The following is a 27,924-nucleotide window of genomic DNA, read 5'->3' as shown; positions in this document are numbered from 1 at the left end:
AGCCAAAATGATTAAATGAACATGTCCTTGAACGGAAAAGAACTCAAGAAATTGCCATGTTCAAGAAGTGTGTATATTGGATTTACAAGTGTGTATATTGGATTTACAAAGGTGTTCACTGAGTAAAACATGAAGAAATCTGATTTATTATAATGTTCCTTTACAGAAATGAAAGTGAAAGTACACTCATGACTCAGACAAATAATGTCTCACTTGCATACATAATATAATTACTCATTTCCAGGACTCAAATTGTAGATTTTTTGTTACTTGCTGAAAATATCAAATGCACGATATTTGTACTTGCTAAAATATTTTTAAAATCATGATTAAATATCCGTATTCAAATTACAGTTTTGTTATATATATAAAATCATTCATTTTGTGCATGATGACATGTGGTGTATAGAGTAAGAACTGTGTCCCTATATTTTCCATTAAAACAATTTTTCACAATCATAATGCCCTTTGTCCCTTGTAAAATCTACTTACTCAAACAAGCAAGCTTAAAGCAAGTGCATATTTTTTTTCACTTGCTATTCTTGCATATCTACATGCAAAGAAAAAGTAAAACAGCCTGAAAGTCGAGCCCTGATTTCAGTCCCTTTGCATGTATTATATAGATGAACAAATTTAACAATTGTCAAGTAATTATGCATATTTAGCACTTTTTGAGACTGAAGTAAAATCTGTCTATACCTTAGTTCCCATGATTTAATCTAAATAAATGCAAAACTTGCGACGAGTAAAAACAGATTTCCATAGTTTGAGTCCTTACTTAAACACAATATTGACACAATACTTAATTCTGCATACGTACACGAGCATACAGAAATCGTGGTAAAACAGATTTCATACGAATTTAGTGATATGAGGTGAAAGGTCAGCTGACGACGTTGGTATTTAAGTATATTGAATATTAGCTATGTAACTGATCAAGTCCTGTAGTGTGTGATAATATAAACCTGATATACAAACACAAGCGTAACATTACACTAGACTCAACACCCACAACACAGGTAATAAATCCTTCCTCAGGTACAGGTGAAAATCCAAAAAGCCAAGAAACTAGGAACGAGCTGTCAATGTGTGCACATTTTATCTTATAGCCAATACATAAAGTAAATATCTATTGATATCTGTGCTCATACCATTACAAAGCATTTCAGAATTACAGAGAGACTATAGCAAGCAAGACACTAATCCAAATGTAACTATTCAACTTTTTATAAGGACGTTCAGATTTACACAAGTGCATAACAAATACAAAGGTAAACAAAGGAAGATTAATGGAAACATGTCTGGTAATGGTTATAAATATCAATCTAGATAAGTAAAAACATAGTCCAGAAATCAACAGGTGCACTTGTTTATGTCTCAGTCACGACAATAGAAATAAAAGCGTGCAAGTTTTTGTTGGTGAAGGACTAACGATAAGCCACTCACACCAGGAAGTATACCTGGTAACTATGAAACCTAAAGGACTTGAACCAAAGACACATAGGCAGAAAGCTACTACAGTCACTAGTGATAGAATATTAAATAACAGGAAATATTTGTCTTTACTTTCTGTCGTGATTTGATTCATAATTTCATGGATTTAATATTACAGGTAATCCGATGAAGCATGATTGTGATTATGTATTATGTAAAAACAATTGAGTTGTTTTTATATCTGTGTCTCCCACCAGCAATGATGAGAACAACAAAACTTCCGTATATCTATGTATATAGTATCCCTGGTAATATTTTTGTCCACACTGATGGAATTACTTCATTATTGTGTATATGATTCACTTTCAATCTTGAGCCACTTCAATAGTGCTTGGAGATCTAGATGCAGGCACTATTTATATATCATTGCCTTCTTTTGAGGGCACTAAGGTCTTACAGTGTTTTCGAGGAATGGCATATTACCCAAGTAGGAGACGAGGGTACTATGTCTTCCCAAGACAACACAATATGACCATAGTACCCTCAAAAGAAGGTGCTAATGATTTTAGTACATAACAGATTTTAGAAAATAAATAAATGATAGGACACACAATTATATCACCAACAATAACAATTTCTTTATACCCACGCGGCCACATCTATGGTAGAAAGGCCATGGTCTGAGGCGTCTAGATACAATTTTCAAGCCAGAAATTTTTGAAAATACTCACTGCATATTTTGCTGATTGTTCAGTTCTTTTGCATTTTTTATTCTTTTGTAAATTGTGTGGCATTCAAGTTTCTAAATCGTGACATTTGTTTCTTTGAAAAACGTCGTCCGCATACAGCTTGTTTGTGAGTGAACAGACATCATTTTTGTCAATTTGACATATGTAACAAAAATTGTGCCAAACCATAGTCCAGCGGGAAACCATAGTCCAGAGTCTATGGATAAAATAGTGCCCAGGGGCTGAGCCAATGAAAACGTGAGAAAAAGTCACATTGTGTACTAATGCATTACCCATATGTTTGTAGCCAATCAGAAGTGGGTATATCCTGTCACGTAATGTACTACTACTACACCATGTAAAATAAGTGGGGACTGGGTAGAAGACCTGTAGGTGTCAATAATACATATATAGTGATACTGCATTTTATGTTCCACACTGCTTGGCGGGCAAAATGATTTGAATTGGCTGGCCAATTAGTAATCATTACGAGTTTGATAACAAAAATATTTCCCGCTGAGTGTCGCCAAGCTATGTGGGACGTCAAAGGGATAGAAACTATTTACTATTACAAGTTTTGCTAACAATAATATGCAGTGTCACTGAACATTTTTTATAGTCAGATAGAACGTTAACTTTAAATGTGCGTGCTATCTCACAGAAGACAATACTGTTATATTGCCTAAGAACAATGACAATGTGCATAATAAACCATAAGTTTCCCTTAGTGTATGTAATTAATACTGATAGATTTTAACTCTGGTATATGCCCTTTTTGACTGCGTTTTTAACTCTGGTATATGCCCTTTTTGACTGCGTTTTTAACTCTGGTATATGCCCTTTTTTGACTGCGTTTTTAACTCTGGTATATGCCCTTTTTGACTGCGTTTTTACTCTGGTATATGCCCTTTTTGACTGCGTTTTTAACTCTGGTATATGCCCTTTTTGACTGCGTTTTTAAACTCTGGTATATGCCCTTTTTGACTGCGTTTTTAACTCTGGTATATGCCCTTTTTGACTGCGTTTTTAACTCTGGTATATGCCCTTTTTGACTGCGTTTTTAACTCTGGTATATGCCCTTTTTGACTGCATTTTTAACTCTGGTACATGCCCTTTTTGACTACGTTTTTAACTCTGGTACATGCCCTTTTTGACTGCGTTTTTAACTCTGGTACATGCCCTTTTTGACTGCTTTTTAACTCTGGTACATGCCCATTTTGACTGCGTTTTTAACTCTGGTATATGCCCTTTTTGACTGCGTTTTTAACTCTGGTATATGCCCTTTTTTGACTGCGTTTTTAACTCTGGTATATGCCCTTTTTGACTGCGTTTTTAACTCTGGTATATGCCCTTTTTGACTGCGTTTTCAGGGATCAATCTAGCTCTGAATTATTACCGTTTATGGGTAAATTTCCCCTCAAGGAATGAATTCCCCTCTGGAATAAAAAATTTATCATTCCAGCTACTGCGACGATTAACTCAAAAATTCTTGCCCTAATAATTTGAATACTTTTTCATCAAAATGCATAATTTTTGGAAAAAATAAGAAGATTCAAATTCTGTTTTTGTAACGATGGTCCAGTTAATTTCCCCTGTGACTAAAATATTTTAGAATAAGTCATTAATTTATTTTAAGACTTTTGTTTGAAAATTTCTTCATATTTAAAAATCAAGTCACTTTAGCTACGTATATTTTTTTTCCAAAACGCATATTATTGTCATATAGATTAACTCAAATTTTTATACATTACTAAGTTTACTTAAAATCTTGCTTTGTACTAAATCTAAAAAACAGATAAAATTTAGTTGTTTGAATTTACATAGATACCTTTTTCCTCCATCAAAATATTTTTTTCATCTCACGCATAGTCGATTTTGTATTACTTTTAGTGCGTGATACTGCGTCAAAACAAAATTTTATTTGGTTGGGCGCAACCTACCTTTAATTGTTATCAATGTTGGTATTAAAACAATCATAAATTTCTTTCAAGACAGATGTCATTCATTCACATGTTAAGTTATATATAGATCAACAGTTTTTTAAAAAGATTGATTTGTGCAGAACAGTTTTTTTTCTGAGCAGGATTTTAGTGTGAGCGTATGCAGAAGCAGCATCTTCTTAGTAAGAATATTGTTGGGACCAATTCAAATAGCATCAACTAAACTTTAATATTAGAAATTTTAATAAAATTCAAAATTTAACAATGCTGTTTATTCAAATTTATCAGAATATTGTTATATGATAAAAAATAATTGGGGAAACTGTTTCCTGTATGATTGCTTATCGGTATCACACATGTACAACTATGTATAATCAAAGTGTTAAGTTGACTAGACTTTTAAAAGATACCTGCTGGAGGAGGGCTTAATTCATTATATCATTAAAGGTGTCAAAAATTCAATGATGTTTGGCTGTCCTGGTTATAAGAGGTAAACGGAATTCGCTTCAATACGTTGAAATTAATTACTTATTTTTTATCTCATTTTCTTCAACACAATATAAATTTCACAATTAAGATAAACAATGCACAAGTTGTATTGGCTGGGTCTCGGCACAACGGAATGTGTATTACGGGTCAACAAATTGACATTGGCAGCTACAGTCGAGCCTTTCCCCAGGGCCTTGATAACAAAATACATTAATTAACTCTCAACCATTGTTTTTCCCCTTTAACAGTAAATGGTATATGTAACACATTTACACACACATATAGGCTATAAACAGCATCTAGATGAAACTAGGTCACCTGACTTGTGACACTGTCCAGGGAATATAGATTATCCAACACAGGTAATTATGATGTCACGACACTTTGAGTAGAAAAATTCCCCCAAAACCTAAATTGATCCATTTAAATATTACTATGACAAAGTGAAATTTTTAATAAAAATAGAGTTTATGTCTGTTTTGTCGCCAATTTTATCAGTTCCGTCCTTAACCTTGAAGTAAGTGGTTTGGTTGGAATGGATGGGAGCTAGTAACATCCTATGAAAATCTAGTCATTTAAAGACGTACAAGGTTTTGATGGTGTAGGAAAGCCAGAGTACCCAGAGAAAAACCACTGGCCTGTGGTCATGAACCTAGCAACTGCCCAACAAGGGATTCACATGCATTTGAAACCCAGAGGTGAAAGGCTAGTGGCCATAGTAGTATGTATAAACATCTTTACCCCTCCAATCTGATTAAAATTTGAGGATTCGACAAAATTTTATAATATCGGGTCATGTTCAGATGATTTTTTAAATTTAATATCTCCAAATTTATGAACAGGTATGAAATAGTTGGCTGGATAAAGAACTGTCAGATTTATTTCCATGTATTTAGTGGTGAAAAATGCAGTTGAACTGAAGAAAAGGGTGTATAAAAATCAACAGAATGTGACCCCCCCCAATAAATGGGATGTTAACGTTGTCAGATCACACACTGGAATGTTTTCAGATCCTCTTTGACACAATATCTAGAGAATAAGGATTTGTATTTAATCAGATTGTAACCACTCATGATCAGCCACAATGGCCCCTGTAGATTGTGTAGCCAATATGACAGAAGGTGTTAGTACTAACCATGTTGTCTTATATCAACTATACTGTAAAACAATTACCTGTCCTGACTTGTTTCTTTCTCCTTTCTTTTTTCCCTCATTTCTTTTGTCAAAATTTTCAGCACCTTCCTTCTCACCAACTTTCCTTACACTACTTTCATTTGAATTCTTTTTATGACTAGAATTGTCCCTTTTTTGATGCCTCTTCCCGGGCCCGGAATCCTCCTGATGTCGACTATTCTGGGATTCGGACGTTCCACCATCAAACGGCATTCCATTTGTAAGTGCCCCAGGGAACTCCAGGGATGATTGTGGGAGATTGGGGCTATAGTTCAATGGATTATTCCATCCCATGTCCACAGGAGGGGGCACACCATGTAACATAAATGGATTAGAAGGATCCATATATTTATTACCTGGCATTCTGTTTCCATGATTACCTGGAAAAAAAGAAATGTTCTTTAATAATAATAAAATTGGACAGATACAGTCACAAAGTCTGACATTGAAAAAATGCTAAATCTGAGAGAAAGTTTAAAAAAGACAATAATTATGTATTAAAGCATTCTGTCCTGTGTAATGGTATAATAACATGGAAGAGAACTGCAACTGCTGCCAAACATGTCTATAGACCACCAGAGGAGCAAAGGATATTTGGTCTTTACAGTCAGGTGGTCTTTATGTAACAGAGGACATGATTAAAACATAATCACTGCTTCTGCCAGGGATCCTACTGTCAGTTGAGCGTCACACTAGATCCCATTCATATTCCAAGGGATTTTTTTCTTAATCAATGTGCAATCTCAATATTTCTCTATGGTGATGTCACAGATATGTCTCTATGGTGATGTCACAGATACAATATTGTATGTCTCTATGGTGATGTCACAGATATGTCTCCATGGTGATGTCACAGATATGTCTCTATGGTGATGTCACAGATATGTCTCTATGGTGATGTCACAGATATGTCTCCATGGTGATGTCACAAATATGTCTCTTTGGTGATGTCACAAATATGTCTCTATGGTGATGTCACAGATATGTCTCCATGGTGATGTCACAGATATGTCTCTTTGGTGATGTCACAGATATGTCTCTATGGTGATGTCACAGATATGTCTCCATGGTGATGTCACAGATATGTCTCTATGGTGATGTCACAGATACATTATTGTATGTCTCTATGGTGATGTCACAGATATGTCTCCATGGTGATGTTACAGATATGTCTCCATGGTGATTCACAAATATGTCTCTATGGTTATGTCACAGATGTGTCTCTATGGTGATGTCACGGATATGTCTCTATGGTGATGTCACAATCAATTCAAGGTTCTGCACCATTCTCATAGTTTTTCTTCATATATTTAGATGTTTAAAGAAAAAGCATCAGCAATCACAAACTCAGATTTAGCATGAAAACAAACAAAAACTTATTATTTCCATTCTTCAATCTCTATACGTCTTACCTCCAGACAGTCTGTGTTTTCTGCCGCCATGGTAACCATGGTAGTGTCTAGGAGGTCTGGAACCGGACACCCAGGGCATTCTGAAAAGAAGAGTTTATATACAAACTGACGCATCCGATTAAGAAATCAAAATTTACATGACACAGTAGTAGATCTCACCATAATTTACTCTTAAAGCTATATTTCATTTGGAACAAAGATTTCATACAAATGTAAATATCCACTGAGTGATTACCACAAACCTTCCTCCTGGGTCATGAGTTGAAATCCCATGTAAGACAGTTGCCAGGTACTGACCATTGGTCAGTGTTTTTTCTCTGGGTACTCCAGCTTTCCTGAGACTTCCTGACACACCCTTAAACGACCCTGGCTGTAAATGCGACATTAAACTAATCCAAAGGATAGACCAGCTCATTAAAATTTCGTTCCTAATATAATCACAAAGGAAGGTATTTTTCATTTAAATATTTTTGAATCCTCTGACCATATATTATGTTTTATACATATAAGCAGATGTGACTATGTCATGAATGACCTGGCTGCCACTATATATGATTTTATCCTGATCATGAAATGACCCCATAAACTGCTGGATAACTACTGCCGGATAAACTTGTGCTTTATTTGACAATACAAAATGCCTTATCTGTCAATACGATCACATGAATTTGTTCCATATCTGACCAAACTTTTTTTTAACTTGATCCAGAAGTTGAACCTTCCTGTGAATGAAACGTCATTCAGTCCAGCTAAAAGGTGATGTCACATTCACCTGAATGGCTTCATTTTTAGGATATCGAAAATCTTGCATGGCGGTGTCCTCTTTTTCCTGGCTAATTTTGAATATTTTCATATTGTTCCAATGATACTACACACTGAATAGAATTACTGATACTGTTTGGGAATGCCCTTATATATTTCTCACAGCAGTTAAAAAGGAATACACACTCATTCGGTTTAGTGATTGAATCTTTTCCTCTGCATCAAAGACACCAAGTAAATGACTGGAAATTTGCTTTCGTTTTGAATGTCAAATAGTTGCAGGATAAATAGAATACACGGTTAGTATCTTACCGGTACAATACAAGTTTTATTTTGGTGCTTGACACAGAAAGCCGGCACAGCCTCGTCATCTCGGCTTTCCTAAATATCGGACCAAAATAAACCTTGTATTGTAAGATACTAACTGTGTAATCTCTATGTCACAGTACTCATCTCATCTCACTCTCCTAAATTATAATTCCTGCAGAGATATCAACTTTGTCTTGTGGGACCATGTCCTTTTTAATTTCCAGCAGAGATTTTGTGGTACATATAACTTGTGTAACAGAGTGAGAGTATAGACTAGTGTGCCACCGCTCTACCGATTGTGCTAAAGGAAAATAACCCCTACCATGTAGGTAGAAGGCGACCATATTACTATATACATTATATATATACAAATAAAACCTGTTACAAATGTATTAAATAAATACCTGTAGTCGGTCTGTACAAATGGGTAACAGTTGGTCATGTAGGATGGAATCTGTTGGATGTTGACCCGTCCATCGGTCTGAGGACTCGCTCCCCGAGGAATGAACACTTCTGCCTCTGGGGACAGGCCTGACATCTGATCCTGAAACACAATGCGATAGGTATCACTTATCATTACCTGTCGGACAAAATAAATAAGTGTTTATTGATAGGAGTTATGTCTGACCATCGCCTAAGATGAAGTTGCAATATATATGTACACCAAACAGGGGATTCATTATCTTTCAGGAGAGGCAGTACAATTGCAATTTCAGTGGGTGCTTTTTTATTATCTGTGAGCTATCTCATGCAATTTAGCCCATATAAACTTAACAGGCAATAATAAGGGGATTTCGAATTCCCAAAAAGAGGTGGGTAAAGTTCAATCTACTGTCAATTAGTCCCACCATACGATGATTATGGCGTCATTATTTGACGTTTGTTTCATGACGTAATAATCACCGGAAGGTGGGACTTATCGATGGTAAACTGTACTTTACCCACGTCGTTATAGGATCTCTGTATTACCCGACATCGCCTGATATTGAAACAAATGCAAGTTATCAAAATAAAAAGCTGTGACGATCGAAACACTTTTGAAACATTTAACTATTAATGTCACTATTTTATTTTATAGAGGTATGAAAAAAAAGTTTGTAAACCCTTAATCCGCATAGCTAATTCATTGATAATCCTCACAAAAGTTGGTGCAAACTTTAAGATGTTTTTTCCCTTAACATGATGAAATCAAAACATCAACATAATACTTATGGTGAATTTTTAGGATATCTAATAAAATGATGTATGTTTTAATGTACGATTCCATTGATTTTCTATGGATTCTTTTTCCAAATCAATACACAATGTCAATGTCCATATTGTGATGTTATGATTATGTCCGGTTTTCCTGCCATTTTCAGATTTTTTTCATACATTGTAGCACTGCTGCAGTATGAAAAATTAAGAATTGGCCCAACAGAAATCCAGATTTAATATGAAAACAAAGAAAATTTAATACTTATGTTATTACAAAAAGTCAACGAATTTATGATTATCTAAAGCTTAAGTATAACAAGTTTTTGGTCAAATACTTTTGATAACTTTTTTTCATTTTTTTATCTAGCTCCGTTACTGTATACATAGAGTTGACTATAATTAGATATTCAGGGTGAGTGTTTATGAAACTAGGGGTTAAACACATGAGTACAGTATATCTGAAAATGTGAAACTTTAAGAAAGATATATTGTATACACAAGTGAGTAAACATATGGATTGGTTTTTTCCCTTTGATGTCAGTGATTTAACACCATTCTTGGGATCTTGACCCCAACAAATGATGGATTGTAATGGGATTTTTTTAGATTGATGCTTAAACTATAGCAAGGGCACGAATGTAACTGTCCCGTTCAACATGTAGGTAAGCACGACGAGACACTTTTGATCATTACGTCGTGTCTAACCTCTAACAATCGAGGCAGGATTCACACGGCGCAGAAATGAGCTCTATATAAATTCAAAATTTCAAGTTGTGTTTACACTAACCTTTTATATCCTGAAAGAATTATCCCAAATCATGTTAAATCCAAAATTCAAAACGTCACTATTGCACTGTTATACCGAATTTAGACATTTCTATACCCCCACCACTATTTGTAAGTCTACCCGGTCGCCATTTTTACTCGGTTGTTACAAATTACGGAATGGTGACGGAAAGTAAAAGTATCATTATCTATGAAATATTTTGCAGTATTTCGACAAAAATGCATTAATTTATTTAAATATTTCCAGAATCAATCAGAACTAATAAAAAATACTTGTTTCCGTGCATATAAACAACCTTGGTTACCACTATTAATATTATCTTTCCATTTGATACACCGTACTATAATTTGATAAACCGGAAGTGACGAAAATTTGAATAGGAATTAACCTAGATTATACAGCGATGCTATGGGTCAGCTCTTAAATGTGTGATTATTCCGTGGATTAATGTTATGTCATACCTCTTCTTATACCAGGATGTGTTCATGGATAACTAATGATTCACGCTATACATGTTTTTTGACGTTCTGGTAAGTTTTTCACTTGGTAATTAAGCGTCAAAGTTCCGCTCTAATTCGAGGGCGGAACTTGCGAAGACTCGTATAGGGTTCGGGCATTAGATCTCGATATTGCACATCAGAAGTTTCTCAATATCGAGATCTAATATTATTGGATTAGTGGCACGAATGTAACTGTCCCGTTCAACATGTAGGTAAGTTTGACTGAAGTGACCGAATTTATTATTTACATTTATGTATCTTATGTATAAAGTAGAGAAGGTGTCAACTCGTCACATTAAATACCAAACATTACCCTACTGTAAGCTATCTGTGGCTTTAAAGTTAGAAATTAGAACGCAAGCTTATGATTGTAAAATAACCTAATTTTAGTTAGCATTAGTAGCGCTCGGTTTAACAATTTAACAAGCTGTAAGACTGATTGTTTGAGGAAAAATCGAGAAAAATTACACAACCTAATTGTCCTATTTATTGACTTACGTAATAGGCCTATGTTCAACAAGTCTGCAACATTTTCACCGCAGAATAACAAACGACTTGTTTCAACAAATACGGAATGTTTTATGAGATATCCGATCACCTGTGACACCAAAACTTACATTCATTATGTCAAAGCGTCGATAGAAGTCGCTAATTTGCCACAATAGTATTCCTCATGGCATCAATGTCTCCAATTTCATCATGTTGACGTATTTACTCCTGCAAAAAAGCATATTTCTCATCGGCCATTTTACCGGAAGTTGTATGTGTAAGGGGGCGTGACCTCACTGTACCATGTGACAAGCGTTGTAAACACAACCACGTGCTCATGGTAATGGACTATTTTTAGACAGTGATCGTGAGAAAAAAATAAAGGACTGAAAGATACACAATTAAATAATATAAGTCTATTTAAAATTTGTTTGAAATATATCCGTTTCATTATTACACAACCGAAGGCTATCTATAGGCATCATTTAAAATCACGAGCTGTTATATATGTTTCTACATGTAACACAATGTATGTTACATGTATGGACCTTGTTTGACCTCCGATATTCCAGCATTTTTTTTAACCAACCATATATTAGTGTTAAAAAGGGTGTTCTTGTACTTGAAATATTTAGTATATGTATATCTCTTATTTATACGATGGCTGGTTAAGGACACGCAATAAATGTTTTTATCTCGTTATAACGACTTATAAATTAGTAGCTCGTTATAACGACTTACATTTATAGTTATCTCGTTATAACGACTTAGTAGCACGTTATAACGACTTGCATTTATAGTTATCTCGCTATAACGACTTAGTATCTCGTTATAACGACTTAGTATAATATTTATTTGTGTGTCCTCAATCAGCCTTTGTATATTAAAATGTAGTTAATATTCAAAGATATCATTGTCCTATAATGGCAGACGTGGTAACAAATAGAGTGGGTTTCGATTTATGGCAATTGCACTTCGTTACATCTCTTCAAAACAGTATCGTTATAATGACAACTTTACAGTACTTTAATTCTATTCCACTCAACACTGTGATATTTTCTGAGCGAGTTACCTCCCTTCTTAAAACGTAAGGTGAACGTTGGGCAATGTTTATTTCTACGTAAATGAGCTCTACCACTGTCATGCAATACATGTTTCGTATAAGAAAAAATATTACGGCTGGTTGGGAGGGAGGGATGTCAAGTAAGAGCATTCGCTAAGTTCACATCTGATTAGACTACGGTACAAAATTACTGCTCTAATCATCTCATGTGAACGCTGCTCTAGTTCTTCGTTGAAATATCTGGAGTTTCTTACAGTCTATTCATATGTAATATATTCTTTATACACGTGTTGTCATCCTTATTCTTTATTTTCTACATCTTTGACTAGGACCAAAATTGAAACATTTGAAAGTTTTAATAAAATTACCTGTTACAGATACCATTGAACTCTGCCCACGAACCAATTTGACAAAAACCAGGTGCATTTGATAGTACTATGACAGAGAACCTGTAAGATACCTTTAAAATTCAAAAGGTCCCAAGGGCCTGTACTAGGGATGATTTCATGTTGCCCTCCCAAGGTGTACACAAGGGTACCTTTTTTTTTTATCCAAAACTACAGTTTATATCAAATTCATAATAAATTTCTCAAAGCGATATTATATTCTCAAAAGTACACATTTCTGTAAATTTTGACTGAATACGTGGCTTGAAAAATTAAATATAATTTTTACAGACTCTTCATACAAAAAAATGGACCCCTAGGTTCCTTTTAAAATTTACTTTTATAAATCTTATTTTAGCTTATTATTTTCTACCTATGAGTTCAATATTTATCTTTAATTCAGACTATGGTAGTGTATATCCTGTAAATTTTTACACTTTGCTACATTACAGCGACGTAGCTAGGTCTGGATAGGCATGCATGCCTGGGGGTGTGCTCGAACAAAAAACACAGATTTGGCTGTAAATATTAAATTAGTAAGTAATGGGAGAATTTTGTGTTATTTTAACTGATGAAAAACTTACGGAGAATATATTAAACAAAATTAAAATTAAGTTTAAGTGTTGGTTTGTTTATGACAGCGAGTCAAAGACCACTGTCAAAATGGTGAAAAATTGCATAAGAAGGGACCAGTCCTCGACCACTTCAATACAAAAAAAATATTGTACTAATGACCTATTTTTCTACTTATTCTGTTCTATTTCTAACAATTACAACAACAAAAATTCTTTTCTAAATCAAAAATCTGTTCATATTCGACAAAAATAAAAGTCAACTATTTCGTGACACCGGAAATCACGGATTAACACGCGTTTTAATGGGGCGGGAAGTGAACCAAAATTGATTAATTCACTTTTTCGTTTCTAAGGCCAAGAACATGTTGCAATTGCTTTAATTAAGTTGTTTTGCTGTCATCTTTAAGATAATTATATGTTTTTAGAATATTTCTAACTTTTCATGCGATGTTGTTTATTTTGGTATTCGTAAGTGTTTCCCGATTCAAAATCCACAATTGCTTGAGGGATTTGGGTGAAGAAATTCTTCTTTAGTTTAAGTCTAATATTTAACAACGACAAAATTCAAACATATTTAACAACTTGGTAACCGGAAATATATAGACTATTCTAATAAATTTCCAGAATGGCTAATCTTCAAGTCTTTCAAATGTGCACAAAGTTATGTTAGGCATACAGTTGGGCATATATGTATTTATACATAATTAATATTCTGCAGCGTGACGTGTATTCAAATGTGTTTCTTCTGACTGTTCAAAAATGTAAGTCAGATTATTTTTGCATGCTTCAGCATGCAAGCATGCACGGGCACTACGCCACTGGCATCGGATAGCAATATCGGAACAGTTACATTTCAGTGTCTTAACCTATTTGTGTAACATTTGTGTGACATACAGGTGTAATTATTAAGTTATTACCTTTAAATTAAATTTTCTTATTTCTGCTAAATTGTGATAGCTGTTTCCAACTAAATATCATGTATCTATAGCATGCTTATTATAGTTAAATTGTTGCCTGTCTATATATATTTTACCTGTTTGTACTGTGATATTTTTACATATGTTTGTCGCAAGAATAGCACTACAGTGCTAATGTTATTATGTTCCTCGTGTATGCGACTCTAAATAAAACTTCTTGACTCTTGACTTAACACTTGACTCCTCTTGACCCAAATTTGGAGGCCTATTTTTAGCAGTATAAAATTTTCACCGAAGTGTTACACCCACTTCCGGTTATTGTACAACAAAACAGTTCTGTAATTATTTGGACTATATTAATGTCAACAAAAGATGGTGAAAATTTCAGAAAAGATGGAGCCGGTAAAGTTGTTATCTAAAGATAAAACAGTTGGAAGTTTCTTTTCTTTTAAGAAACTTCAAGCAAATACTAGAACTTTGCTTGCGATTGATAATTAATTTGGAAAACAATATTATTTATTTTCAAATGTATATTCCAATGCCCCCCCCCCACACACACACACACACACACACACACACAATAACTTCGAGTTATTGTACACCTACACAAACTAGACAATGGTAAGCGACAATAGTTAAAATTTCGGAAATATCGGAAACCGGTAAGTGTACAATTCCTAGGTGAAAACTTTCGTATTTGGTCAATTTCTACAAATTATCAATATCGTATATGACACAATGCTGTGCAATTAAAAAAACATTAAAAACAGATAATAAACTTGGGAACAAATGAATATTTTTTGTCAATTTAGAAAAAAATGAGACTTTATAGAAAATTATATTTCTAATAGTGAATCGACCAATACAAAGACATATATAGAGAAAAAAGTCAGGACTGAAAAGAGTGCCCATAATAGCGGGATGATCGTAATTTTTAGGTGGTCGTAAAGTGAGGTTTCACTGTACATTGATGTAGCATAACATCTAATTTTTAGTATAAAGAGATACACATTTCGATTTTTTTATTCGAATAGTCATTTCGGGTTCATTAAATGTTCTTTTTACGACGCAATTAGGTATTGAGATACACAATTTTACTCGGTAATTTTATTTTGTTTCTTATCACGAAGTAAATGTTAACTGAAATAGAAATTTGACCTTATTCGGTATATCAAGAATATAACAACTGATAATGCGCTGAGATCCTGTCAAACAAAGTCGTTGATAAAAAGAATGATCAGCGATGCGGACTTTGTGTAAGGATGTTCACGAGAAGTACAAAACCTATATCATGCTTTTCGTACAAGATTTGAAAAATGCTATATATTCTGATGAACGACTCAAAAACTGCCGTACTTGTGATAGACCAATGTCTGAGACGATAAACCATTTTGTCAACGATTGTCCTTCAAAGTTTCTGATTAAAGACATGCACGTTTAGATAAAAAAAATATTGACTATTACCGAATACAGATATACATGTATCATGCATAGATTGTAAATTGATAAAATTAATTAAATCAATCATATGTAACGGATGTGAATGGTAGAGATGTGATAATTTTTACATGATAAATATATCTGTAATAGAAAGTGAAAGTTTGTGTTCAAAATTAGAATAATCAATTTATAATAATTGGAAATCGGTGTGAGAGCCCTTCTGTGAAAGGAAAAAGTTGTTATTTACATGTCTATTGAATACATTTTTTTTAAATGAAAAAAGAGTGTAACTTGTCTAAACAGGATGTCACGCATCCTCGATACTCTAGGGGTTCCGATCACTTACGATCTCTACACCTATGGACCAATCACAGGCTAGCAAAGATTTCCTTTGGAGACTACAGAGAGAGCGACGCCTTACATCAAAGCCACAAATGCACAGTCAACCACAGTGTACCGTTATACGGCTCTTTTGATGCACATCAAATGACTAAATTACCTGTTCTGTTCTGTTGCCTCCAGTTTTACTATGAGATAGTCCAGGGGTGTAGAGATCGTAAGTGATCGAGGATGGATGTCACGGGGAGCCACAGTTGGTCGGTATTGTCAGATTTCTGTTTTATAGGCCTACATATTTTGATTCAGATAATTAACATAACAATATCCAGTTTGTTTCATGATTTAGATATTGATTTTAGATAATAAAAGAGTAATGAATAACAAATAATGTAATGTAACTATATAAAGGTTTATTGTTGATGATGTATTTTTGGTAGTTGTGGTTGATGAATAATTACGATGAAGGCGTTGTCTTCTTTCCATGGTTTTTTTATTTGTTTCCATATGCATACTTAGTACAGTTGATAAAGGACTGTATAGTCCTATACATCCTGACGGGAACTACACTAATATTTCTCCGTCTACTAAAATACATGTTCATACAATTAATTTCCATTATTCCTTGTGTTGGTATCTTCAGAGGTGTCCTGGTGTGAAGTGTGATGTCTGTAGTGTGTGTTGTGTCCGGAGTGTCTGTTGTGTATGTTGTCTATGGAGTGTCTTTAAAGAATATCTCGAGTCTATTATATATTGAAATTCGATACCAGGAAGCAGGAATGGCGTAAAGATCACGATTCCCTAAAATGATGTCAGGCAATAATTGAATAACAACTTCCTAGATATGAACTAACTTCATATATAGACTTAATTCTTAGTTGATGATCCTGAATCAACTGCCTGAAGATATATTCACATTGGCCAATCATATTATCAAGTTATATATAGCTTACTTTAACTTAAATCTTTAAATTAAATTTCCATATTAAGGCATCGTTGTACTACAATAATTAGCGATACTATATCTAAAATAGTAATCGGTTGTACAATTTAATATACACAGTTTGGTTTGATTTATGTTAGCGTCCTTTTAATAGTCAGTGTCATTTAGGACGGCCTCCCATTATGTGGTGTGTTGCCTGTAGTGTATGAAATGTGAGGTGCATGTTTTGGGAGACTGCCGTATCGTCGTGTTGTGTCTTCTTGTATAGTGGAATTCTTGCAATTTTTATAGTGCCATTTCACTGCACTGTAGCATGACACCAAGCCACACACCGGTACCCCATCCAGTCACATTATACTGACAACGGGCGACCCAGTCGTCCCACTCCCTATAAGCTGAGCGATCAGAATCAACCACTTTTATAGATTATGATATGTCTCGACCAAGGAACAGAAACAAGAGCCTTCCTCACAGGGAAAGCGCTCAACCAAAGGACAGAAGGTACAATTCTCACTCCCCTACCTGTAGGACATAATATAATGTACAATCCTTCATTTAACTATCGTGTATATCCTTATACTTCGTATATCACTGACGAAGTAATTATAATTATGAATGATATTCATTATTTGAATAATAATCGGTGTATTATCGTGTATATATATGTCTAATTAACACAAAAAATAATATGAAATGATTTATTTTGCCTTTGGTGCATGCGCATTCAGTACTTCATTCCATATAGGATATAGTGCCCCTGATTTTTTTCGGGATGCAATTAATAATTTTTCATATTTTTAACTTACATTTAACTAAAATTAGAAGCTCATACTGTTCAATTTCGGTAATGGTGTAAAGAAAGTAACTTTTGTAACTGAAGAAAAATACTAAATCGTCTTCTCCTGTTTTTGATAGTGAAAAAATACCATTTGTCGGCCGTGGAGCATCTTTAAATGTATTCTTTATTTTCACTTTTAGTTCTCTCTGCTGCCAGATTCGTCAAATACATCCACCATTCACTTATCTATATTTACATTTCCGTTTTTCTTTGCTATATAACCTTAATCAAATTGTTTACAATTGTGTCAACGCAGTCGGTTGTCGAGCAAGAAGACATACACGGAACACTGACTTCCGCAAGTAGTATTGATGCGCATCAGATCTAGGTTTGGCCTATTGTTTCTGTATTTTTTAATTCTTCCAAACGTGCGTCATGTTGAAAAATCTATCAAACAAATGCAGTTTACACATCAGTAAACAACAAAAATACACGTCATGCCTTAAATTAAGTCAGTTTTTATTCTCCCTAAAGATGGTTTTGACCATAATCCGTCCAGAAGTCTTTATTCCAATTATTCGACCCTCCCCCAACGGATTTAAGGGAAAGGAATGAGGATAGTAATCTGTATATCGTAATCTAATTTTAAAATGACGTATTTGACATATGTTGTACCATCTGTGAATTCCCAAGCAAGCCCAGATGACGCAGCGGTGTTCAACAAGGAGCCATGTCACTTCTTACGTTATCGCAGACAATGTCGGGTCCGCTTTTTTCGGCGTTGTTTCTGCTTTCTACTGCCAGCGGTGCATTTGGCTCAGGTCAGATATTTAAAAAAAACAACTATGCTTTACTTTAATTCTTTAATATTACATAATTATATCCTACATATACGAATAATGTTTGATTTTAAGATTCGGTCAATATTTCATCAATGACTGCAAACAATATAAAGTTATAGTCAAAGCATACACTAATTGTGGTGTGTATGTGTTGGTGTTTCCCTTCATATAACATTGAAAGACTGAATGGGATGCTTCTGAGTAAAAACATTATGTTGTCAAACATTACTTAAGAAAGAAAACTGTTCTTGAGGTAAGAAACGTAAAGTGAATTAAGACATACAGATGTATACATATTAGATTTACAACGATGCCGAGTTTATAAATGAGGAACAATAGGGACAGAATATTTTTGTTTAATCTGACTAAAATGCTGGTTCTTTTGTGTAAAACCTTACAATCAGATGACGTTTGCGTTTTTCCTGTATCACACCTGAATAGTTTACAAGCATATAGAATCCCAGAGACAATTGAATTTTTTACATATTGGGTACACTATATGCCGGAGATATCCACCGTTTGTTGTCCTGGTCCAGATTTCTCGAAACAAACTAGCAAAAAGCGGACTTTTTTGTCAAAATCATTGACATAAGTTTATCAGTACTTAACCAGATAGTATTATTTCAGTATGTACGACTTCCCTCAATGGCCACTGTGAAAGTCTGTATCGGGGCTGTAATGCCGGAGAGAGCTATTCCCTTAGTAAGGCTGTGGATTCCTGGAGATGTGTTGTATAGACACTTCTCATGGGTCCCATACCGGAAGTACCGGCGGAAGTACAGGCGGATCATCGTCTGGAACCGCTCATGGAATGAATGTCGGTAAGTTTCCATTTAGGTTTCTTCTCGTGGTCGATCTAATTGGGTGACTGCATTATGTTCGTGCTGTATCTCTTTGTAATAGATATTGCAACATTTACACCAATCATGTTTTACTTACAAAGATAATGATATTTTTAAGGAATTAAATAGACAATCTCACACTTTCATGAAATTATTCGTGCGGCTGAATTTGATTATATTGGATCAATGTTATAGACGTACACAAAATATTTAAGAATAATAAATAAGAAATAGATGAGTCGTAAAATACAATTGACTGATTTTTAAGTACAATAAAAAAGACACAGAAAAAAAGTATTCTTATACATTGCAAACAACTGTTATTCTACAACCGTTAATTCCGCAATTTAGCGGGGATTAACTTCAGTTGTTAAAATGGATTTAACTTTTAGATATTAATCCAGTAGGCCTATATTCATTCACAGATATACCTTCACGAATATACTTCGATCGGTAAAGAAAGCTGGGTTACAGGTTATGATATTTTACATTGTAGCTCATTGTGGCACCAGTAATGTCGGTTCTACCCACACAAACAAGATTGTGGGTGGCAGTGTAGCCAGTCATGGCGAATTCCCCTGGCAGGTAAGGTTATAAATGCATTGCTATTTTACTGCAGAAAGGACACTGGAATTGCTTCTCAGAAAACAACTTCATTTGGGATCTATCTGCTAGCCTCTTCTCAATCTGATTAAAATACAAATTGAACAGAGTGGTTCTAAGGATCTGTATTTTAATCAGATTGTCTTCTTTCTAACTGACTTTCCTCTTCCTACCGACTCTCTTGATACTGTCTCACGTTTGGTCTTCTCTTGATAGTTCGCCCCTGTGAGGATGTGAACAGGGTGTGGGACGACTGGTTTGCCCGCTATCAGTATACTGTGACCATGTGTATTGTGCTTTTCGGTGTCTCAAACGTCATGTTTCAGTGAGGTAGCTTTTTCAAAGGTCGCTAAACCTGCCTATATTATTAGACGTTTTTTCCTCAACTAATTCTATTTTGCCTAATGTATAGGACAAAAATATATATTAGGCAGGTTTAGCGGACTAGTACTGTCGATGGGAACGAGTTCCACTTACTGGAGTCTCAAAACAGAGACATTCATATACGCATTAGAACTTCAGACGTTATATATTTAGGTTTCTTTCAGCTAACTCAAAAGTTCTACAATTAGATTGAGACATAAAATGAATATACCGCAGCTTTCCAAATCATACCAACATCCACAACACAGCAACACTTTGTGCACAGAAAATGCCACTATTAAATGGCCTTGGCTGTTAATAGGACGTTATACATAATAAATCAAACTAAATCAATAAAGTTCTCTGTTTTATCAAAAAGGCATAGCTGAAAATGTCTTAAAAGTTATGTAGAACTAGAAAGTAATAAATTGATTATGTACTGAGGGCAATGCCATGCAGTGTCCATGGATATCAATAAAGTTTAATTATATCACATTAAAAACTAAGTGAATTAAAAGATGGGATCGCCTTCATACATTATGCATTTTTAATGATTTTAAGATACTAAGGTACAGAAAAAATGAAAGAAAAGTATAAGATATCTTTAGAACATGCAATGTTGGCAGAAGGTGTGATTCGCATGTCTTGTATATCTAGGACGACTGCACTGACACACAGATAACATCACACAAATTGCCTAGATAAAGCATAACTATGGGCTTTCTAAACGGTCATTTGCTTATATGAAATGGGGACATCACAAATTTTGCACTATTTATAATATGGTCTGGAATAAAAAAAATCTCTGAATCAGTTTTTTTATATGAAAATTATTTAAAACTAAAGATTGTAATTACTTTCCCTCGTCTTCAGCAAATTCTGAGAGAAAAACCCAAATAATCTCCACCAGTAATCGTCCTTAGCACCTTGGAAAAGTAGTTAGAAATTGTTAAATGCTTTAAGTAGTCTGATGTGTTTTTATGAAGTGTCGGTAAATAGGGTGTGAAATGGTAATTGAGGTACTCATTATATCAGTGGGTGCTGTAGAATTCATGAGAATGAAAGTTTGAAAATAAAATTCAAATTATGATAAAAAATAGACGTTCATTAGTATATGTCTCAAATGTATCTGTACGTTAATGAATGGTTGAAAAACTTACTTTACAATATAATACACGTTCGCCGTTTATTAAATTTTGTCTTAAAAGTGTCTGGAAATGGAAGGTTTGAAAAATAGAATGTAAAATACATGTATGACACTACTTGGACGTTTATCAGTATTTGTTGGACTACACGGACTCTGATAAGGACACTATAGAGTGTCTCCCATATACAGATCATATGTGGGGCAGTGTATGTCCTCGATCTCTGACCATTGTGACATTTGGGTCACGAACTGTAACGTGGCGTACATCTCTTATTGTATTGAAGTAGATTAGCATGGAAAATTATGGCATGTTTGATATTAAACACTTTTTTTCAATTACATTTAACCTGAGTAGTTTTAATAATTTCTAGTACCATGTAGAAGATCTTCATTTAAGGGAGTGGGACGACTAGTACCATGTAGAAGATCTTCATTTAAGGGAGTGGGACGACTGGTTCGCCCATATTTAGTATTAAGTGACAGGGTTAGGCGTGCGTTCCGGTATCTCTGACAGTATGCTTCAGTGAGATACTACTATAAAAAGGACAGTTGTACTAAATTGATACGGCATCGCCTAATGGAACGCGTTTGGATTTTCCCAAGATGGCGACACCCATATGAAAGATACGCTTCGCACAATAAAAAAAGGATTTTCTGCGTTAACAATAAAATGATATAAAACTTTTATAGTCTCGGCATATATTGAAATAAATAATCCATGTGATTTAATCGGATATATAAATATTCTCTGTCTTATTTTCAACAAAGAAAACATTTCGATAAAAAATGAAAAATCTCGAGTCTGCCATCTTGGAAAAAGGTGGTACGCTTCTGAAAACGGATCACTTGTACCGCCACAGTTCTGTTGGTAACCGGCGCTTTTCATTTGCATATTCGTATCGATACAACTGGTACGAATCCGCAATTAGAACGCACGGACACTGTGTAGCATTTGGACTTGCAACTTTCACCCCGAATAATTTGTAACCATCACTTGTAACCATTGTTTATGACATTCACCACGACTTTGTAGCCATCACTTGTAACCATTGTTTATGACATTCACCACGACTTTGTAGCCATCACTTTTAACCATTGTTTATGACATTCACCACGACTTTGTAACCATCACTTGTAACCATTGTTTATGACATTCACCACGACTTTGTAGCCATCACTTGTAACCATTATTTATGACATTCACCACGACTTTGTAACCATCACTTGTAACCATTGTTTATGACATTCACCACGACTTTGTAGCCAACACTTGTAACCATTATTTATGACATTCACCACGACTTTGTAGCCATCACTTGAAACCATAGTTTATGACATTCACCCCGACTTTGTAGCCATCACTTGTAACCATTGTTTATGACATTCCCTCCGAGGTTTTAACTATCACTTTTAACAATTGTTTATGGCATTCACCCCGAGTTTTTTACCATCACTTGTAACCATTGTTTATGACATTTTAGTTTATCTATTACAGGTATCTGTGAGGTATAATAACCAACACTTGTGTGGAGGAACCCTGGTAGATTCTCAGTGGGTCGTCACGGCTGCTCATTGTTTCGAAGAGTAAGATATTCCATGACGTTGCTGTAAACTTAATTTGTGCCGATCTAATATCGCGTTTTCATGTACAATGACTTTCTCAGGGCGATTTTAATTGAACTTATACGGTCTACCGTATGAGTGTGCGTAAAATTTTCGACAGAGATGTGTATTTGTCTCCGTTTTTTCAAATTTTGTACAGTTTATCAACAAGACATGGCTGGACTGTGGGAGTTGGCATGCACGACCAGCACCACGTATACTCCTCCAGTATCCATCATGTGTCCAGTGTGGTGGTCCACACCGGCTACAACTCCAGGACTAACCACAACGACATCGCCATGATGAAGTTATCCTCCCCTGTCGACTTGTCAGGAAACTATATCAGAGCTGCATGTCTACCAAACACCAATGAGAACTTCGACAGCGATACATGTACAGTTACTGGATGGGGTGCCACTTATTACGGTAAATTGTTTTCATTGGGGTTTTTTTCAGTTTTTTTTTTAATTTTTGATATCATGTCTGCTCCATTGTTCATTCTATTGTTTTGAGGGCGTCACTTATTACGTTTTATAATCTTAAATTGTGTATATTTCAAGTTTGCCTAACTTTCAAAACTTTCAACTTTCGTTTTCCAAAATCGACATTATAATAAATGACATTACAAAGAAGAATGGTGGATATCTTTACTAATGAGAATCTAGTATTCAATATGTGCTACGTAAGGAAATCTGTACCGTGATCTAACTATATGTCGTGTAGTGAGAGCATATGAAGTGTATCTTACAAATTCTTCATCGTGAATGGTTGTATTATTTACACAAACGTCTTTATATCACCACCAGCTGATCAGTGGTAACCCATACAAGGATACATCTTTACTATACCCACAGATCCTAAAGGATAACAGTGTCTACATTTTTTACTTTGCATGATTGCACCAGGCGGCAAAAACAATTCAAACGTTATCGTTCTTTTTTGTTATGACTCTTTTCTTCCTAATGTCTCAATTGCCTCTGTTTTGGCCTTGGAATATCATCCTTTGTGAAGACTGCCCCTGTCGATTCACTTTATGTTCCATAAACGGTAGTTTCTGCTCTTTATAAGCACTTAACATTAAAAGAGTATAAAGCGTCTGGTTTGTCAATTGTAAGTACACTTAGACCTGGCAGAGTGTTGTTTTGTGTTTTGTGAGATAGCATTAAGAAATGGACAATCGCGTATAGGATTGCTACCTTTTTAAATTACGTTTAAAGGACAAGTTATAAAAACTAGTAACCGTCCGCATTTATTAGGTCACCTGAGACGAAGTCTCAAGTGACCTATTCTAATCGCCTTTTGTCCGTCGTCGTGCGTCGTATGTCCGTAAACAATTTACATTTTCGATTTCTTCTCAAAAACCGCTGAAACAAATTCAATGAAATTTTGCACAAACCTTCTAAGGCATAAGGCCAATCAAAATTGTGAAATATATGGTCCTCAACCCCCTGGGGGCTGTGGGAGGGGCCAAAAGGGGTAAAATTGACTATAATTTCAAAAATCTTCTTCTCCACTCACAGATGTGATGGAATCAAATACTCTTCACAAATAGAAAGGTCTAAAGGTCCTTTACAAAAATTGTGAATTATATGACCCTGGGGTCTCAGGTTTCTCCTTGGGGAGGGGTTTAAGTTTACTATAGTTTATATAGGGAAAACACATTTTTGAGCGTTATTTGGTCAGTTGTAAAAGGAAATAAGTCAAATGTTGTCAGAATTATCCCTATGAAATGGCCATTGAATCCTATTAACAAATTTTCCATGACTGACTCCCAGGGGCCTTAGGGGTGGGGCCAAAAGGGGTCAAATAATCTAAAACTTCAAAAATCTTCTTCTGAAATACTGGAACTGGTAGAATCAAATACTCTTCATAGATGGAAAGGTCCTTTACAAAAATTGTGAATTATATGACCCTGGGGTCTCATGTTTCCACCTGGGGAGGGGGTCAAGTTTACTATAGTCTATATAGGAAAAACACATTTATGAACTTTATTTGCTTAGTTGTAATAGGAAATGAGTCAAACTGGGTTAGAATTATTAGCCTCAAATAGCATTTTAACACCATATCCATATTGGTCCTGGCTGACCCCCAGGGACCAGAGAGGCTGGGCCAAAATGGGTCAAAATGGCTAAAATTTCAAAAATCTTCTTCTGAATTCACAGGTTTGATGGAACCAAATAATCTCCATAGATTAAAAAGTGAAATTTATAAAATCACAGACACTGACTGACTTCTAGTTTGCTTTTGTTGTTTAACGTTAGCAAAGCAAATTTGAATTTTAAGCATAAGGTTTGGCAACATAATTCACTAACTATCAAATGAAAAACAAAAAATAAAAATTCGAATACGAAATTTCAATTTTAAAGTTTATTTTAATTCGAAAATAATTTTCATAGATTTGAACCAACTTTGCAATGCAGCACTCAGGTGACCGTCAATGCGTCTTGTTAGAATTCATATGGTTTGGGCAAAATACAAAGTCCATTTTATACATAGCATCGCTTGAATGCATATTGTTCATGGGTTTGGTGATCTGTTTTAGTTCGTTTTATGACCTGTTGTCAAAACACACAGACAGGCCGCATTATAGTGACAGCAGGTTTAACATTCAGCTATCAAGGCTGGAGCAGCAATTTTTTACGACTCTGGAATGAATGGTCGAACAAAAATCGAAGACCTTTTTAAAAAGGCAAAAAAGCTCGAAAAGGCAGGCAGTTCGACGTTCAGAAAGACCAATTTGATTTCAATATTGTAAGAATATACATGTAGTTCCTTATCATCAATCGGTTGATAGAGCCTCTGTTAAACGAATTGATTATGATTATCTCTATCTAAGTGTGAAGAAGATAAAAGGCAGAAAACAATAATTCAGAGTGGAGAGAAGGTAGATGATACACAATTAAGTCGTCTTTCACCATCGTTAAAATGAGGGAACAAGTCCAATTTTATTGACATTAGAAAGTGTTTATTACTATACTATACGAACTTTTAAAACTTTGAAATTCTGGATCAACTCAAAATACGAATAAAAAAAAAACATTTTTAATTTTCAGACGAGCACGGCCGTGCACCATTGACTAGGTACCTAGAGAAGGTCAATGTTCCCATTATAACAAACAGTCAGTGTGAATACTTCCTCGGACGTAATAGCGTCTACTCCGGAAACATCTGCGCAGGGTTTACCGCAGGTGGCAAGGATGCTTGTCAGGTATGTGAAGGGAGTAGGACGACTGGTTTGCCCGTTGTCAGTATATAAGGTGGCCGGATGGGGTTTGTTGCATGGGACCACTATACAAGAAGACGTAACTCGAATATAGCGCAGTCTCCCAGAACACGCACCTCGCCCTACAAACACGCTACACACCGCATACATGGGAGACCGTCCTTACATGACCATAGCTGTTGATAGGACGTACATTTACTCAAACAAACAAAAGCAGTTTTGCAGAAGTATACCACAACAGATAAATTGGCACGAATTAAACATGCTTAGATTTATAACTTTTTTTCCTAAATGGAGGTAGTTGACTTGAATGATAAAGGATTTTGCATGCATAGTTTGTGTCCTTTTTTTGCCCTCCAAAACCATCATTTTTTTTCTAAAACTAGTGAGTCACATTTTAAGACCCAATACATTTCCGAAACAAAAATTAGAAGTCCGACTCTTTAAAACACTGATAACATAAGAAAACATGGTGATAAAGATTAAGTTTCAACACCAAACAAATGATGCCCTGTATAATTCATGTTAAAGAGTATTTTCATTGTGCTGTATTGTCGTGTTGCGCAGTGATACCACGCGGTATTTAGGACAAAGGCGGGGAGACGACCCGCGTTATGGAAATTAACATTTTAATTATTGTAATTAAATTGTTTACAACGTGATTACAACTGTAGTAGTAACGGTAAGATAATGAAGTTTGCGAACCAACAAAATCATCAATCTAGTTTTACATCCCATTACAAACACAAACCTGCACCGGAAAGGTAGTAGGCCTTTAACTACAGTATTTTAGCACACGTGATCGTTATATTTCAAACTGCAATGTAATGTTAACGTTTTAACCAACCCACGCATCAATGATTTATATGATTTTTGTTTTGTTGTAGGGTGATTCTGGCGGCCCACTGGTTTGTAAACATAACGGCGTGTACAAGTTGGCCGGAGTCGTATCCTGGGGGTATGGTTGTGGGGATGCCCGTACCCCGGGTGTTTACACACGAGTCTCATCCTTCATTTCCTGGATCCAACAAACGAAAAACTCCCATTAAATCACTGGCTTCCTGGTGTCGTTATTAAAACAGTGGCATATTATTTGTTATGTTCTAATATTAAAATAATAATATTATATATAAGTTTTTTTAGTTATGTATTCATATCGAATATATATTTAAAGATGACTGAAGCATACTGATATGAAGGGTGATCAAGTTTGTTCAAAAGAATGGCCTTGAGCTTCATTCAATGTCACTTGGGTCAAAAAGACAAATATTTAAAATGTTATTTTTTCTTCTTAAGCTCACAGAAACAATATCATATCAGCTTAGGGTTGATTACGACAAAAAAACATTTTCGGTTATATATTGGTTTTGTTTTCAATTCTGTCTATTGTTCACTATACAAGTTACATTTTTGCAATCAAACTGTTTTAAATACAGACATATAACCCGTAATGGAATGATACAAATTCTCTTCAGGAAAGAATAACAAAATTAATCAACAAATGAATAAATCACAGTCTATTCACATTTTGTAAAATGAACGACGAAACTTTAATTCACTTGTTCTATGTCCAAAATATTGATTATTGTGCTAAAAATAGAAGTATCATTTTAAGTCTTTTCAAAACTACATTTTGGAAAATAA

General features: G+C 34.9%; 2 protein-coding genes across 2 annotated transcripts in view; one reads left to right on the top strand and one right to left on the bottom strand.

Annotated features, from left to right (window-relative positions):
* Positions 1-11,481, bottom strand: part of LOC138306455 (selenocysteine insertion sequence-binding protein 2-like) — a 42,481-nt gene extending 31,000 nt beyond the window's left edge. The window contains 4 exon segments of the mRNA XM_069246916.1: positions 5,765-6,144; positions 7,177-7,256; positions 8,652-8,791; positions 11,349-11,481. Of these exon segments, the coding sequence (XP_069103017.1) occupies positions 5,765-6,144; positions 7,177-7,256; positions 8,652-8,791; positions 11,349-11,354 (606 nt within the window). The 5' untranslated portion in view covers positions 11,355-11,481.
* A 6,867-nt stretch (positions 11,482-18,348) lies between these two features.
* LOC138306239 (prostasin-like) lies at positions 18,349-27,413 on the top strand. The gene is made up of 7 exons (XM_069246637.1): positions 18,349-18,479; positions 19,128-19,321; positions 19,839-19,927; positions 22,951-23,039; positions 23,218-23,483; positions 26,111-26,265; positions 27,168-27,413. Exons 2-7 carry the CDS (start codon positions 19,225-19,227, stop codon positions 27,327-27,329), a joined length of 858 nt encoding a protein of 285 aa, XP_069102738.1. The 5' UTR covers positions 18,349-18,479; positions 19,128-19,224; the 3' UTR covers positions 27,330-27,413.
* The last annotated feature ends 511 nt before the right edge of the window (positions 27,414-27,924 follow it).

This window comes from Argopecten irradians, chromosome 13 (assembly GCF_041381155.1).
Source record: "Argopecten irradians isolate NY chromosome 13, Ai_NY, whole genome shotgun sequence".
Taxonomy (NCBI): Eukaryota; Metazoa; Mollusca; class Bivalvia; order Pectinida; family Pectinidae; genus Argopecten; species Argopecten irradians.
The sequence above is the reverse complement of the archived record's forward strand: the minus strand, read 5'-3'. Positions and strand labels throughout refer to the sequence as shown.

Bases quoted from the DNA above. Each gene is read 5' to 3' on its own strand.
- LOC138306239 (XM_069246637.1), top strand. From the start codon at position 19,225: ATGTGTTGTATAGACACTTCTCATGGGTCCCATACCGGAAGTACCGGC. The intron at 19,322-19,838 runs GTAAGTTTCCAT...TTTACATTGTAG, and splicing joins CGCTCATGGAATGAATGTCG to CTCATTGTGGCACCAGTAAT. The intron at 23,040-23,217 runs GTAAGATATTCC...AATTTTGTACAG, and splicing joins GCTGCTCATTGTTTCGAAGA to TTTATCAACAAGACATGGCT.